Source organism: Podarcis tiliguerta, assembly GCF_965153285.1.
Source record: "Podarcis tiliguerta genome assembly, chromosome: 14".
Classification (NCBI taxonomy): domain Eukaryota; kingdom Metazoa; phylum Chordata; class Lepidosauria; order Squamata; family Lacertidae; genus Podarcis; species Podarcis tiliguerta.
Window position 1 is genome coordinate 2,684,695 of NC_139547.1, and position 17,082 is coordinate 2,701,776.

Genomic DNA, 17,082 nt, shown 5'->3' on the forward strand with positions numbered 1-17,082 from the left:
CAATGTAGTATGAAATAAATGCAAGTATCACCACTTCATTACCTGAAGATCCTGCGAGAGGACAAAGACTTGTTTGTTCTCACTTGTCCCAGAGGGCAAGGCAAGATCTAATGGATTTGTTTCAGGACAGGATTTGAGTTGAACATTGGGAGAAGCTTCTTTGGCCAGTTACATAGATGGGATCTCCCTTACTGGAGATTTTCAAACGGCGACTGGGCAGCCCAGTGCTGGGAATGCTCTCATTCTGGATTTCCTGCATTGGCCAGTGAGTTGGGACTAGATGTGCTGCCCCTGTTTCAGTTCTTTGATTTTCTCCAGCAGGATACTGCTGGGCTGCACAAGGGCACTGGCCCAGTGCACTGAAAATGGATCCCGTTCCAACAGCAATGAGGTACCATCTTTTCAGCAGCTAAACTGCAGCACCACTGGCATAGCTGGACTGACTCACTGGTCCATTCTTACCTTTGATCGCTTAAAGTATTTCACAGCCCCATTGTGCACACACGGTGCACTCTTCCCAATGTACAAGGGGTTGTGGAAGAGCATACGATCCCTCACAGTGTGTTGAAGAGACCAATCCCAAACAGAAGGAAATCTGAGGCCTTTCTCATCACCTAGCTGGATGTTTTTGCTTATGGCAAATTCCTGAAAGAAAGAAAATTCAGATAAGTTCACATATATACACACACAACCCCACTTCACCAATAAATATGAAACTCTTTCTTTGCAGAAAAATAAGATCCTGCATCCCCCCCCCTCTTTTTATGGTAATGGAACACAAAGGATTTTTTTGGTGATGCTTTGCTTAATGATTTATTGGATTTTGATATGAACTGATTCTTTTCATTGTGAATTTATTATTGTAGCTTCTGTGAACTGCTTAGAGATTTTGTTATATTTATATTACATTATTAAAATGAATGAGGCCAAACATTGTGGCCTCTATGGACATCTGAGGAGAGAGAAGAAAGCCACGTTACTGGGTGATGCCTTAAAAGAGTTTTGCCAGAATTTAAACACAATTCTTCCAATTGCTAAAGCCTTCTTGAAGTAGGTTAATGAAATTCTTCAACTTCTAGGAAAATGGTAAGGAACAAAGGCAAAATAAAACCCAAACGTTCTACCTATATTGAAATCTATTGATCACAATGGCTTTCTCCCAAATGGTTTTGCTGAAGGTTTCTCTCAAGTTGATGGTTAACAATTTAGGGCAAGAATACCACAGGACCAAAGTGCAACTTGTTCCTCGCATGTGGCGTTAGCAATGTTGATGACAAATACCACTACTGTTAATTAAAACTCAATATACAAATAAGAAATCAGCAGAGTCTATTTTTTGGTCCTTAGTGTGCCAACTGCTCTTCCATCTCATAGCTGTGAGCTACAATCCCTTGTTGGCACAACAGTTAAGAGGCTTCCACCTTGACTACTGGAGGTGGTTTTCCAGCTTCCTAACCATGTGTTGTAGCTTCTACTTGAGGTCAGACAATGTTTAGCACCCACCGTGCTTTGCTTCACTCTCTGATGTGGAGAGTTGAAGAGGAAGGTACCAAACAGCGAGATCCGCGTGCTGTCGTACAATATCGTCAAGTAAGCTTCAGAAAATTCAAAGGCTGATGGGTATTGCTCAAGCAGTTGCCAGACACAGTCCAGGAACATCAAAAATAAGGGAGACTGGAGTGGGAGGGAAATGATAGGAAGATGTTACACACAGAAGACTTATGCAAGTACGCTCAAGCCCTACATTTACTGCAGTCACCATTAAATCAATGCTGAGATTATTATTACATAAATATAATGCACTACAAAGCAAGTGTACAAACCGGAGTAACATATATGGAAATGCCTACTTTACATTCAAGTACCTCTGACTAGAGCCAGTAGTCTGTAACTTAGCTGTTTGAACTATAGTGAACCATGAAATGTTGTTTTCTGCCTGGCAGACAGCTCTTCATTCAGATTTTTTTAGAGGACATAAATGTTTCCTTAAATTAAGATTCTGTCTGTCATGGTTACATATTTTTTTTATTTTATTTCTAACTGTGAAAATAGTGCTTGTTGAAGCCTATGCTAGGAGTGATGTCAGATTTCTCATGGCTTGGGAGGAGAGAATTTTATTTCAAAGCACCAATGTACTAGGGTTCCAAATCACTCTTCCCCTGATTTTAACTAGCTGCATTTTTTAATTTCTGCTAAACCACTGTTTCAGCCAACACTGGGCTTTTAGGCTCTATTTTGTAATTCTCTGTCTTGCATGGCTCTAAGATTAGCTGCAACAAAGCTTATACCTAGCTACCAATTCCATTAGAACAAAAAGTCTAGTTCTAATCCCACACGATTCTGTAAACTTCAGGACTTTTGATTCTTCATAGGGCTTGATGTACAATCTATTATTGTGCCCAGCCACTTCTGAAATAGATTTGTTTAAAATTTCATGAAGCAGCTGAAAACTTTTGGTAAGATAAGACACCAATGAGCATGTCAATAGTCACAGGGTAGAATTTGTAGTCCCACAGAGAAACCATAAGACTCAGGACAGTCAGAAATATGAGAACACCCTGAAATTATTTGCTTGTGTCGACAGGGGCCATCTAGGATAAAACCCTATAGTATCAACCTGAAGGCAATAATTTCTGATTCTGATTGTGTAAATCAAACCTCAAATTAGCAATGCTTGGTCAAGGCTTTTGATACCATCAACCACAGTATCTTTCTAGAGTGGCTGCCCAAGTTAGGGGTGGGTGGCACCGCCTTGCGGTGGTTCCGATCCTACATGGATGTCATTTCCAGAGGGGAAATGGCTTCAAGTTTCTCAGGGTTCATGCTGTTTAACATCTACATGAAACTGCTGCGTGGGGTCATCAAGAGTACAATGGCAGCAATATGCTGATGGCACACAGCTCTACGTCTCTTTTGCATCTGCCAGTGTGCATGCTGGACCATTGTCTTGCCTTGGTAATGGACTGGATGAGAACCAAAAAACTGAAGCTCAATCCAGATAAGACTTGGAGACTGTTAGTGGGAGATTTCCTAGACTGGATGGCCGAGAGATTGCCTGCTCTTGATGGGGTTACACTGCCTCTGAAGGAACAAGTATGGGGGCCTTCTGGATCTTTTGCTGTCGCTTGAGGTTCAGGTGGCCTCAGTGGTGTGGAGTGCTTTCCATCAGCCCTTTGGCTGGTGGCCCAGGTGCAACTCATATCTAGACAAGGATAGCCTAACTTCTTTCATCTATGCTCTGGTAACTAGGGCTGGGTGATATCTGGTTTTCAACACCATGATATATCACCAGCTAAAGATCACAACATACTGATATATCACGATGTCTGAAATAAGGATGGAGCTATGTAGAGGCATTGGCTGGCTTCATGGTTTTTTCTGCATCATGATTTTTGCACGCACACACATACGATTCACAATATTGCCAGGGATTCGAACCGCTGACCTTTTGATCAGCAAGCTCAAGGCTCAGTGGTTTAGACCACAGCCTTAAGGACCTCAATTACCTCTTTGTCAGATTTCTTCAGGTGGTTACACCTATCTAGAAACGGGTACCCTGCCATGACCCACTCCTTCTGAATCAGGCTCTGGAAACCAGCAATGGTCCGGAAATAGGGATCCAGCATCACTTGAATGAGCGAAGCCACACAGCAGCTCAGGTCACGCCCTTCTTCCTCTGTAGTTGACATTTGTAACAGTGATATAAAAAAAAATAAAAAATGAAGTGAGCGGGGGGGGGGGGATGTTAACAACAATACAAATAGCACAGGGTCATGTGCTTTGTTTTTATAATGCTTTTCGAACGGACCTCAAAGCCACTTACAAAGTATTATCAATGCTATAAGCATCAGTTTTAGAAGGTTACAATAAAATGGTAACACACCTGCTTGCTCAGAACTGTGTTTATTGAGTTGTGAATCAGCACAGTGTTTGTTTTTGTAGAAGAGGAGGTCAGTAATGGGCTGCCTATATTACCAGCACCTCTTCAAGCTCAAGAAGGGTTACCTTTTTAATACCACCTCTGAACAGTAAAGTTTCCAAAAATCATAAAGGCAAAGCCTCCTATTCTAACCTGCTACTGGGTTCTGGGAGCTTTTTAAGACTATTGCGGACAATATGGAAGAAGACGCCTCCTTGTGAGGGGAATGGGAGTCTGCCTGCACAGCTGCCTGGCAGGCACAACCCACCGATTGCACTGCTCAGGTCATGAAGCCACACCAGACAAGGACCGGGAAGGGAACTGGCTAAGAGGAGGGAAGAGGAGGGGGTGGAGGTTATTGGTTTTGTTTTGTTCATATTTTTATTATGTATTTTGTGTTTTTTTATCTTGTATTTTTATCTTGTAATCCGCCCTGAGATATATGAAGGGCAGTATACAAATTTAATAATAATTAAATAAAAGAGTTCAGAGATAAACACAGTGGAAAGGATAAATTTAATAATGGTGTCCACACTTTGAGTAGTGGATAACAGCTACTACAATTATTCCTAAATATACTGGTATAATGTCTGCAGCAGCATCAACATGCTTACCATGTAAAACTACCGAAACATGCTTACAGTCCAACATGTATACAAGCTCTGCGGAATGCTTCAGGAAAAGTCTAGACCAAGACAAAAAAAGCCTATATTAATTTATTTAAATTATTTAGAACTATTCAATACTCAAGCAAGTCCACTATTAGCTTTATTTTGGAATAAGCTGTGCACTGCAAGATAATTGCAGAGGCAAACTCACCTTAAATCTCTAGTGAAATTTAGTTTCCCAGAATCATATATGTCCAAGAACAACATTTTTTAGTCTCTCACTTCAAAGTGCTTGCCAATATTTTATCTTCTGTCCATCCAGGACAGGGGTCAGCAACCTAAGGCCCATGGGCCAGTAGTGGCCCACGAGGCTTGTCTAACCGGCCCATGCTGACCCCTGCACCCCCCCCGCTCTTACTGGTGCTGTGGCCGACTTCCAGGTTGATGGTGCCTGTGCGCATGCGCACGGGCGCTCCTCCGACCCGGAGGTGCGCTGGAAATACTGTGTGGGACAGAGAAGTGCCCGTGCGCATATGCTATTTCTGGCCCACTTCCAGGTCAGAGGAGTGCCGGAAATAGAGTGTGCGCATGGGCGCACCTCCAACCCGGAAGAGCATGCGTGCGCACACACCCTCCTCCGACGGACGGAACGTCGACCGGCCCATCCTCGGATAAGGTTGCTGACCTCTGATCTAGGATGCAAATAAATCTGTCAACAGAGATTTTTAATTGCAGCTTCTGCACATACCTCACATACTCTAGCCAGTGTGAATTATCCAGTGAAGACAACCATTTCTCCTCCGTTTCTTCAAAAGGTTCTGTGACCAGAAGAGAAAAGAAGTAAGAAATCATGCTCCCCATATTTGAAATATGAGAGCCGTATAGTGATATTACTGTCTTTAGAGGAGTAAACTCCCAGCAGACTCAAGCCAATTGCCCATTCTCCACTCCTCACTTAATCAACACCTCCTGTCCACTCCCAATGCAATCCCATGATGACAAAACGTCAAGGTGTGTTAAAGAGATATGTGCATTCCCTGGCAGGGCAAGCAGACCAGGATTCAATGATCTGCCCCTTCTTTCTATGATCTAATAAAAGCCATACTCTCAATATAGTATCTTAAACGACAAAAACAATTACATGGGTTGAGTGCCAGGAGGGTGTGGAGGCTTTCTAGTGTTTTGCACTGTGTCACATGTAGGACTCTCCCTGTCGGAGAGAAACCGTGGGTGTGTCTGAGGTGCAATGAGTGCCTGGCTGTGCAGGAACAAGTTCATTGAGGCCACGGTGGTAGACTTAAAAAAGCTAAGAGAGGCAAACATCCGGTTAGGGTTGTTATAGTTGCATCCTACTTCACAATAATCCCTCCCTTCCCTACTGTCAGGGAGAATGAGTGTCTTAGGCAAGGAGAGCGGCACTCTTGAAGAGGGAAATACTCCCCTTAGAAGGGAACCATTCTTTGGGGACAAACTAGTATACTTCCGGAAACCAGTTGCTGAGAATCAAAGGAGAGCAGTGCACTGTTCTGCTCAGGCCCTGCTTGTAGCTCCTGTGAGAACAGGTTACTAGGCTAGCTGGGACACAGGACTAGTACAGTAGGGAGAGATGCCACATGTCTCTTAACTATGGTTAAGGCATCAGGGATGGGCTAGCTCCCCTCAAAGGTACAGCACAACCTCTCCCACCATTTATCCACAGTTTGTTAACTCTGCCATTAATTATCACCCTGCTAATTAGGGTTTTCTAACCAGCCTAAAGTCCCTATTCTACTCCTGAAATGTATGAACAGCCTTTTAGGCACAGACAGTATTCTCCAGGTCTTCAGAATTAAAGGTCCCTAGGAAGCTGAGGCTCCAGTACTTTGTCCACCTCATGAGAAGAGAAGACTCCCTGGAAAAGACCCTGATGTTGGGAAAGATGGAGGACACAAGGAGAAGGGGACGACAGAGGACGAGATGGTGGGACAGTGTTCTCGAAGAGACCAGCATGAGTTTGACCAAACTGCGGGAGGCAGTGGAAGACAGGAGTGCTTGGTGTGCTCTGGTCCATGGGGTCATGAAGAGTCAGACACGACTAAAGAACAAGGAGAATGTGTAAATAGGTGTGTGACAATCTGAACTTTTTCTGTGGTTTATTATTGTAGATCATGGCAGGAATAAAGGTAGGCATAGCTTAATATGCAAGGGGGGGGTCCTCATTATGAACTTTTCTTGACCTTGGTACCAGTCTATCTCAAACATGTTCTAGAAGGCATTGACGAGACATCCTGAACTCGTAATGTAAAGATCAGCACATGTAATCTAGTTACCAGCACCTGTAAAATAATGGTTTCCACACAGATAATAGTAAAATAACTTTAACAGGAAGCAATCAAGGATAACCAGTTTAGTCATCACTCACTAGGATTACATTATTTTAACTTTCAATCAAGCAAGAAGAATAAACAAAATGGGAAATAGACAGGAAACTCTAGGAAGAGACAACAGAAATATTGGAATTATAAGAATTGCTCATCTAGGTAAAAGTTCAACTCTGCTTAAATTGTAATATTGCTGTCTGAAGCAGCATTAATATATTCTGTCACTTTCATTTCATGTTATAGACCAATCTTTTTTCCGTTTGTGTGAGAACTTATGGGCTTTTCTTGTGTGTTAAGGGTAAACACATATTCATAACGAACATGTTATAACTCTAGTAAGAGATCCTAAACAGCTGGATAGTGTGTGAATGAATACATGTTAGTGAGGGACATGCATGTGAATTCAGACACATACATTGTCCCAGATGTATTTAGAAACACATCCTACCCGTTGCTTCTTCTGAAAAAATTAGTGCCAGTGTTCTCAATGCAAGGCCTGCAAGGCTCTGTATTCTCCTGGATATCCTCATCCAAGCGGACGGTAGCACAAGTCCTTCACCAGAGGAGAACTGGCTCTTATTTTCAGGATGCAGCCCAACATCGGGTCATGCATTTTGGGTGGATGGGTGTTAAGATGCGCCCCTCCTCACGATGATGGGAGCCACAGAGCTCCTTGGTTAAATGCAGGGGACAAGGAGGGATGCGTCTCTGCCAAGGACCTTCGGGCAACTGGGTCCTTGGTGGAGGGTGAGCTCCACTTGACAGGCATCTTCCTGCCTGCATCTTTTCCCTTACACTTTCAACTTTATGGAGACATAGAGAAGGCACTCTGAACATTTTGAAACCAGTCACCCCCACACATGGCAGGTATTCCGGCTGCACCTACAAACAATTCTTAAAATTTTAGATGTGCTCACAGACCCTGAAAGGTTGGGAATTCCTGTCTTGAGATACCCAACTGCACACTTTTTACAGAAAAAAGCAGCCAAGAACATACCATTGACACATAATTGCTTGAGTTTGAGAAAGGCAGCCTGGATTTCTTGGATATTTGGCAGACTCTTGTCCAAATCAGATTTGTAAACATCACTTCTTTGTGGATGGCTTCTAGTGACAGCATTGCAAATCCTAGCATAAAAAAAGTACTGAAGCAAAGTTGGTCATGAAGGGAAAGTTTGTGTCCTAAGAGTATTTCCTTCCCCTGCTGATCCTCTGGCCTAAAAACTGATAACAAGCATTTTTACCAGCTGACTGGGCATGGTTGCTAGTGTTCTTTGCAATGGCAATCTGCTGCTTTCCTGTTTTGTGGGGCTATGAGATATGAAAGAACCCTGTAACCAGGGAACAACTGGCACGATGATGCCCTTACCTATGGGGGCCAGAAAGCACACCTCCCCCCCCATAGCCTTCAACAACCAACAGAGAATCTGATCTTGATGACCCAAGTTAACAATGCTTAAGAGCAACTAGCTTATCTAACTCAACACTCAGGGATATTCATCTCCTCTGTCAACAGAATATGAGATAGTAGATGTGGCACATGGTGCAGAATTTGATCACTACGTTCTCTGCAGAAAGGCGAGTTTTTAAGGGTCACAGGCAACATTTGCCAAAGGTCCTACTGTTAGGTGAAAGGACTTCGGTTCTGCCCCACAGATACTTCTCACAAAGATTAGGGATCTTGCCCTTCACTTGCACCTTAACATATTTCCTACTTGCTTCTATGCTACATTAAGAACATACACATTTCCCAAAAATCTCCAAACTCTGGATCAAAGGGAATCTGATTTTGCCCACTAAGCAAACAATACTACCATCTTTACCGTTGGTCTATTTTTCGCTGTTGCAACTGGTCTTTAATGCTGGCCATTCTCACAAGTGCGCTTCCATTGGAGTGATTCCAGCACCACATCTAGAAGAAAGTGAATCCTTTATATTGTGGATACAAGGCAAGGTACAAGTCATGCAAAGGACTATATTCAACAAGCCTACAGCACCTCTAAACGACCATAAGAAGCTCACTATCTTTGTGTTCATGAAGGAAAGGTCACAGGCTGCTGGTTGTAGCTGCTGAAGTTCCAGAAAGCAAAATTATCTTCAGCATTTAATTTAAAGCATTTCTATACCATCTTTCATTTTAAAAAATCTAAAGGTGGTTCACAATAAAATTAGCATGGTATTAACAATATCTTAAAAGATAGAATTCAGGAGCCAGGGAAAAATACAACCGGGTATTAAATGTAAAGGGACCCCTGACCATTAGGTCCAGTTGTCGCCGACTCTGGGGTTGTGGTGCTCATCTCGCTTTACTGGCCGAGGGAGCCGGCATACAGCTTCCGGGTCATGTGGCCAGCGTGACTAAGCCGCTTCTGGCGAACCAGAGCAGCACATGGAAATGCCGTATACCTTCCCACCGGATCGGTACCTATTTATCTACTTGCACTTTGATGTGCTTTCGAACTGCTACGTGGGCAGGAGCAGGGACCGGGCAACGGGAGCTCACCCCGTCGCGGGGATTCGAACCACTGACCTTCTGATCGGCAAGTCCTAGGCTCTGTGGTTTAACCCACAGCGCCACCCAAAAAGCATGCTTTTTGCAAATGCCAGAAATACATTAACATTGTGAAGTGTGGCCTTCACAAGGCTAAAATATCCGGAATAGTTTCTAGGGGTGTCCCTCCTACCCTATGGCTACTACCACCCACCCTACAACCCTACAGAACTCTATTCCCTTCCTGCCCTGCACAATATCTTAAGAACAGCAGTCCATCAAATCCAGCATTCTGTTCTCAGCGATCAGCTAGATGCCTATGGTTAACCTGCAAGCAGGACATGAGCACAATCACACTCCATTAGCTCTTTTATTGCTATGATATCCTCATCTGCCACCTCCCCTCCCTACACATTTGGGGGGAAAGGGGGATTTCCCCCCTCCATCTCCCATAACACTAGAATTCAGGGTCACCAAATGAAATTGATAGGAAGATGATTTGAGACAGACTGAAAGATTTCTTAATCCAAGAAATAATTTATGAAATTCATTGCCACAAGATGTGGTGATGACAGTTGAAATTTATTCCTCCTCGACTCTGACTTTCCACGGTTAGCTATGATGGCTATATGAAATCTCCAAATTCAGAGGCAGTGTACTTCTGAATGACAGCTGCCAGGGTGCAATAGCAGGGAAGGGCTTGTGTCCTGGGCTCTAGGCGTCCAGCGAGTCTGACTGCCCAGTGAGTCCTCAATCTGATTCACCGGGGCTGCTCTTACACTTTCCTTGAACCTTTCCTTTCTGACCTCGAAGGGTTTGGAACTCAATAGTTGCAGATCCCTTACATAGTTGTGTAGCGGAGTGGGCTGCACTCTAGCAGAGATGCAACACTACCAATTAAGCAGCAATGTCAGCTTCACACTTACTGGCATCCGTCTTCCAGTGAAGGAGTAGGAGTACTGCTTGAGATCTTGATCCGCCAAAGATGATGGCACGACAAAGTATTCTGGAAGACTTGGGGCCAAGACAAAATACACTCATAATAGTTACTTGGGAAATGTAATACAAGTAAAGTCTTTTTATATGCAGCATTGATTAGAATGCTAAAGCCAAGAGTTGAAGTGTCAATGTTTTCCTTTTGTTTAGAAATCAACCATAGAAATCTTAAGATTAATCTGGTCATTATTATCTCTAATGACAATGCAAAGCTAGCTTATTCTTTACTAAGAAATGGAACCTAAACTGCATTATTTCAATTGCAATCTGAAAAAAACCATTTTCTCTTGCAAAAGCACCAGAGTTTTACCAGCCAGTGGCTCACAGACAGAGTGGTTAGCTATGTACCAATGCAATTCATAACAACAGTCATGGCAGTGTTGTTTCACAAACTGCTTCAAAATCCGGTTGCAAAAGATCACTGAGAAGAGGCTCATTGCTAGGGAATGGAATTGTGCCCTGAGGCCAACTCTGCCTCTCAATCCCAGTGTGGTTTCCTGGCTATGAAAGAAAAGCAAACTTACCAGGTAGATATCATGTAGCCTTCATTCACTGAACATACACGCCATTCTGATGCTCCTGTTCTCTTGATCTCTCTATCCCAGTCAGAGTATGTCTCAAACAATGGAGTCAGCTGGCCACCACCTCCTCCTCCTCCAGGATCTATTCCATTCACTTTTTTTGCTAGAAGGAAGTGATTTTTTAAAAAGTACTTTCCAAGTTGTGCCATGCAAATAAACAGATGTACAATATCTTGCAGGAAACAAACAGACCTCCAAACTTCCAATGCTGCTTTATATAAAACTGTTAAGTTATCTTGAAAATACAGCTGTGTAGGGGCCAGAGCACCCCCAAAGCATATTATTTTCCATTGTGTGTCTGGCCAAGTTTTGACAGACATGAACTTGCACTAAATGGGGAAACAAAGAGAAGTTCTGATCTGCCCCTACCATATGTCAAATTAATTTCATAGAATCATAGAGTTGGAAGAGACCACAAGGGTCATCGAGTCCAACCCCCTGCCAAGCAGGAAACACCATCAGAGCACTCCTGACATATGGTTGTCAAGCCTCTGCTTAAAGACTTCCAAAGAAGGAGACTCCACCACACTCCTTGGCAGCAAATTCCACTGTCAAACAGCTCTTACTGTCAGGAAGTTCTTCCTAATGTTTAGGTGGAATCTTCTTTCTTGTAGTTTGGATCCATTGTTCCGTGTCCGCTTCTATGGAGCAGCAGAAAACAACCTTTCTCCCTCCTCTATGTGACATCCTCTTATATATTTGAACATGGCTATCATATCACCCCTTAACCTCCTCTTCTCCAGGCTAAACATGCCCAGCTCCCTTAGCCGTTCCTCATAAGGCATCGTTTCCAGGCCTTTGACCATTTTGGTTGCCCTCCTCTGGACACGTTCCAGTTTGTCAGTGTCCTTCTTGAACTGTGGTGCCCAGAACTGGACACAGTACTCCAGGTGAGGTCTGACCAGAGCAGAATACTGTGGCACTATAACTTCCCTTGATCTAGATGCTATACTCCTATTGATGCAGCCCAAAATTGCATTGGCTTTTTTAGCTGCCGCGTCACACTGTTGGCTCATGTCAAGTTTGTGGTCAACCAAGACTCCTAGATCCTTTTCACATGTACTGCTCTCAAGCCAGGTGTCACCCATCTTGTATTTGTGCCTCTCATTTTTTTTGCCCAAGTGCAATACTTTACATTTCTCCCTGTTAAAATTCATCTTGTTTGTTTTGGCCCAGTTCTCTAATCTGTCAAGGTCGTTTTGAAGTGTGATCCTGTCCTCTGGGGTGTTAGCCACCCCTCCCAGTTTGGTGTCATCTGCAAATTTGATCAGGATGCCCTTGAGTCCATCATCCAAGTCGTTGATAAAGATGTTGAATAAGACTGGGCCCAAGACAGAACCCTGTGGCATCCCACTAGTCACTCTGTGTTTAATCTATCTGTGACAACACGTTATGCCATTTTAAGGAATGCTTCTGTTAATGCAAACTTTCATACGTTTCAATGGATTTAGGATTAGATTCCCAATATTTTGAGGCTAAACCAACTACCATATTGAAAACTACCACTCCTTTCCTCAGCGGTTTAATTCTTGAGAGGTTCTTTAAATGAGCAACCTTCAAATACTTCCCCCTACGGATTACTTTGCTACAAAGTGGAAGTGACTCTAGCCTCATTAGTAGAGCTTGGTGTTGCAAATCTATTATCTCACTGCAGCCAAGGAACCAAGACTGGGAAGAAAAGGTAGGAAGGGCACCATTGTAACACTCCCATGTGACACAAGCTGGTTCTTCTTTTCCAGCCAAACTACCTTGAACTCCAAAACTCCGTTGAGCATAGCTTGTTTCTCCTCTGGCAAACCCAGAACATAGCAAGGGGAGATGGAAGCTCAGCCTTCATGGTGCATATTGACGAGCAAAGGGCTCTCTTCTAGCTTCAGAACTGCAATCACCCCCCAGCACACTTAGGCACAGATACATTTCTAGTGAGCTTTTCTATGCATGTAAACATGTACTACCACTCAAGTAGGACTGCTTATATGACACCCTCCAAAACAAACCCCTGGGTTCACCAAAAAGCTCCCATAAAAGTTGGCAGCCATGCTCTCACTCCAAAGGCTATGAGGGAAAGTAAATGTCTGCATTACCTGGATTATGGTATTTCTTGCCCACATATTCAAATGCAAAGAGGAGCTGAAGATCTGCTGGCTGGGAATAATGAGCTATTGCAAGGCACACCTGAACAGAGGAAAAGAAAAAGAACTGGGGTGCATTGAGCTGCTTCCAACCACTTTTTACTAGAAAAGACTAGACTGCATGAGGAAATGGCAGACCAGAGAAAGCAAAACTATGTGATTTTGTCTAAGGAAGGGCGAGCTGTATCCCTCCAACTTCCAAGTGCCATCACCTACTTTGGCTTTCACTAACAGTGATCATAATCAAAAGAGCTCCTTAGGCAAACTCAAGGGCTGTGCCATACCCAGGGGACACCAGGCCTTGTAAAATAAACCATGACACAAGCCTGAACCCTCCCTGGGTGAAGAAAAACACTTATACAGTTATCTGAATCCCAGCTTTTGTCACCAACATGCTTTCTAAAATCCAATTTCCAATTTCATTAAACAGAAAGATGACTATGTTTTTTTGCTAGGCAGCTAGAGTCAGCCATGGCTTATTCTTGGCTCCTGACATTTTTCACAGGGAAGCATCACTCCTTCTTTATCCTGAGGGCCCTCTGTGCAACTTGAGATACAGTTTCAGTAAGGCTTGAAGTTGCAGGAAATTGAAAATAAAAAACTTGTAAGGAATCTGGAGAACCAGTTTACATATTCACAATGTTTCACATATAAATTTACTGTGTTACTTCAAGAACACATATATAATGTATATAACCTGGGGAAAATGTACTGTTTAGTATATTTATGAAATTAACATAGATAGGTCTCTAGGTTTTATTCAGCAATAACCAGCATACCAAGTGGCCATGCTATGCCATGATGTGAATGAGCAGTAAAGCTGCAATTCAATGAACTTACCTAGGAATAACCCCCACTCTGGGACTTGTTTCCAAGCAAATATGGGTGGTGGTGGTTGTTTTGCATGTTTCATATTACCTGTAGACAATATTAGCTACCCTGATGCCATGTTCATTTGTTTTATATTGTGTTTCAGCCCAGAATATAATCTCCATTTGAAAATACCAGCATAAGTTTATTTTTCTACTCAGAACTGATACCTAGGTAGATGCTGCAGCAATGCTATTATCATCTCTGAATAAATTTGCAGTTCTGTGAATTAGCTGCATTACCATATTATTTTAAAATTCCACTATAAACATATTCCCACTCATTCTGAAAGAGAAGAAATGTTGCCCATAGTTTCCATTTCAGGCATTGAAAAAAACATTTCCATTGATTAAAAAAAAAATCAAATTGCTAACTTTATCCCATGGAACAGTTCTAATCTGCACGAAGTCCATTCATTCTCACCTTGACCAAAGCAACCTACAGACAAATATAGGCAAGGCCTAATACCTCTGCCTTGTTATTACACGTGTTGCACATTTTCTTCCCCTATAAATCCTTACTTGCATTTTAACAAGGGGAAAAGGAACAGAAACAGTCCACAGGATTTTGTTGAAAACAATGGCCACATGGATTTTTTGACAAGAGAAATTACTATCTACCTGGAAATCCTGATTTATTTTTCTACAAAACGCCTGGTTTGTTTGCTATTGATGCCTAAAACAGAAACTACACATAGTGGTGCCATTGTCCAGGGCTTTAATGAAAGCAGCTTCTTAATGCCAAATGGCAAATTCCTTGAACTTACACGGAATGTCATGGAAAAGGAGAAAGTTCAAGATTTTTCTGTCTGCCATGAGAAAACATTTCTCTATTTCATTGCACACACTGCCCCACCCAAGTGCTTACTGGGCAAGGAATAAACTTTTAGGATACACAAGCTAAAGCTCTTGAAATCAGCTCACAGTGCAGCAAAAGCAGTGCTGAGGTCTGCTTTCATATACAAAAAGGCCCCTCTTCCCCCTAAATACTGCTACCTTCACCATGTAGCAATGAACATATAACATATCTACGTATAGGTTAGCTTTTGTTGATCCACACCGCTTAAGGTTTACTGTACTGCCATGTGGCAGATGATATATGCTACCACTGCCTGCCCTTTTCTTGGGAGCATTTTTGTTAAACAAAAAATAAGCAAGGGTTGGATCCAAAGAACCCCCTACCCTTTCTTGCTACCGCTGCCTCCTGAAGTCATTCCTGAGGGTTGGGGAACCCTTTAAAAATGTGTGGAAGCAGCATGGGTGATAAAATGGTGAAGACACACTTGGATCAAAGCTAAATATATAGAAGTCATAACTCTTCTTGGTAAGACCACTTTCCAAGCAATCCTATACAGTATATATGTCTGCTGAGAAATAAGCCCCACTGAGTTCAATGGGTTTGACTCCCAGGTAGGTGCCCAGCCCTATTACCAAATCAGACCAATGGTCCATCTATCTCAGCACTGTCTAAACTTTTTAAACTCTCCCAGCTCTACTTGGAGACCTTCTGCATGCAAGCCACCTTTAATGTCCTGGCAATGTGCTTTTGGGAAAAGTAGAAGAACAGCCATCGAACACCCCACAAAAACTAAATACAGATTTTGCATGTCGGCCAATCACTCTTTCCCATCCTACCCAACTGATTCTTCTGTGTAATGATGCTCTGCTCTTCCTCTTAGAAACTAGCAGAGGAAGGTTTTTATCTTCAACTGCACTCACATCAGAGAATGGGAAGAGATCAAGAGCACCCTGTAGAACAAGCAACATTGTTTTTTAAAAAGAGTTTCCTGCTCGAGACAGGCAGTTCTGTCAGGCAAAGCAGGGCCGCTGGAGAAACGGCCACAGCCAAAAAACCTACAGCTTCCTGGCAGTGTGTGCGATAACATTTGCACTTTGCTACTGAACAACCCTTGTTTCCTTTCTATAGAGCAACCTGTATAACCCAAGCAGATACAGGTGCTCCCGAAATTAAAAATGCAAGGAATAAAATAAAAACTAGTTTTCTGATATATTAATCATTAGCCCATGCCAAGGTTCAGAAATTTTAGCTGTAATACCAATCTCAGATAACCATCTCCCCAATTTCAATATAAACTGTTGCTTTGGACTGCAACTTAAAAATGCACCATTTCCTTTGAAGTTGCTGACTTCTTCTAGTTGCTTCCACTTATCTTCTCCTTCCCCTCCCTTCACTTCCTCCCACACCCACCTTATTTGTCTTCCTTGAGAATTTTCAGCTGTAGTTTGACAGCAAAAACAACTGAATAACAAACTTAAGCAACACGGAGTTTTGTGTTGTCCCTCCACCCCTATTTAGTCACCACCTTATAGCTCAAGCTAATTAGTCACTATGAACATGTACGCATATGGTCAGGGAAACTGAAAACAGAAGGGCTAATTCACTGCAGATGGATTTTTTTTATTATTCAGTAGGTTATGGGACATTGTCTCCTATTCTTTTAGTATGACAAGGGGGGAAAAAGCAAATATAGTAGAAGTTATTTTCTAAATCTTCATGTTCTAATTTGCTTTTAAATAAAGGGGTTCTGGAGAGGGAGGAGGCAAGACTGCACCCCCCCCCCCCAGCTGCAGCATGCAGATGGTATGCAACTAGACTCACCCATTTTGATATGAAGGCCACCAGATACAGAAGATGCAGTCTGCTACATACAGCCTTTATGATTTGACCAGGGAACAATAACACTCCCTTGGCAACTACTACCGGGGATTCTTCCCCATGTCACATTCCAGAGGAGAGACTCAGGAAGGAAGCAATGGAAGATTTGATGTACTTTTGGAGACTTGAACCAAGTGTGCAAACACAGTCAGCTTTATTTGTAGAAAAGAAAAACCATTAGCATTCCTCTTCTGTCTTCCCACAGATTGTAACAGGGACCTCCTTCCAGGCCGGTTAGCTTTGTTTAAGCAGAACAGAAAAAATGCTAAGGAAAATTACCAACAAATATTTTGGATCACTTTATTAGTCCCATGCAAACAGCTACAAAACTTATCAGGAATTCTTCTGCAACAGAGAAAAGCCTAGGGGGCTTCCTCCGTTTTCAGAAGGAAATAGGAATGTGATTTTAAAATGCAAGGCTACAAATGCTTAGAGAGAAATACTATGGC

At 42.7% G+C, this 17,082-nt stretch overlaps 1 protein-coding gene across 2 annotated transcripts in view; it reads right to left on the reverse strand.

The window, feature by feature from the left end:
- Window positions 1-17,082, reverse strand: part of MTMR10 (myotubularin related protein 10) — a 55,149-nt gene that overhangs the window by 5,746 nt on the left and 32,321 nt on the right. For both annotated transcript variants that reach the window (XM_083412758.1, XM_083412757.1), the window contains exons 6-15: window positions 13,040-13,130; window positions 10,899-11,058; window positions 10,305-10,392; window positions 8,711-8,799; window positions 7,885-8,015; window positions 5,276-5,345; window positions 4,534-4,604; window positions 3,507-3,676; window positions 1,504-1,674; window positions 463-645 (exon numbers count right to left, since the gene is read on the reverse strand). In XM_083412758.1, the coding sequence (XP_083268884.1) occupies window positions 463-645; window positions 1,504-1,674; window positions 3,507-3,676; window positions 4,534-4,604; window positions 5,276-5,345; window positions 7,885-8,015; window positions 8,711-8,799; window positions 10,305-10,392; window positions 10,899-11,058; window positions 13,040-13,130 (1,224 nt within the window). The remainder of the gene's footprint in view (window positions 1-462; window positions 646-1,503; window positions 1,675-3,506; window positions 3,677-4,533; window positions 4,605-5,275; window positions 5,346-7,884; window positions 8,016-8,710; window positions 8,800-10,304; window positions 10,393-10,898; window positions 11,059-13,039; window positions 13,131-17,082) is intronic.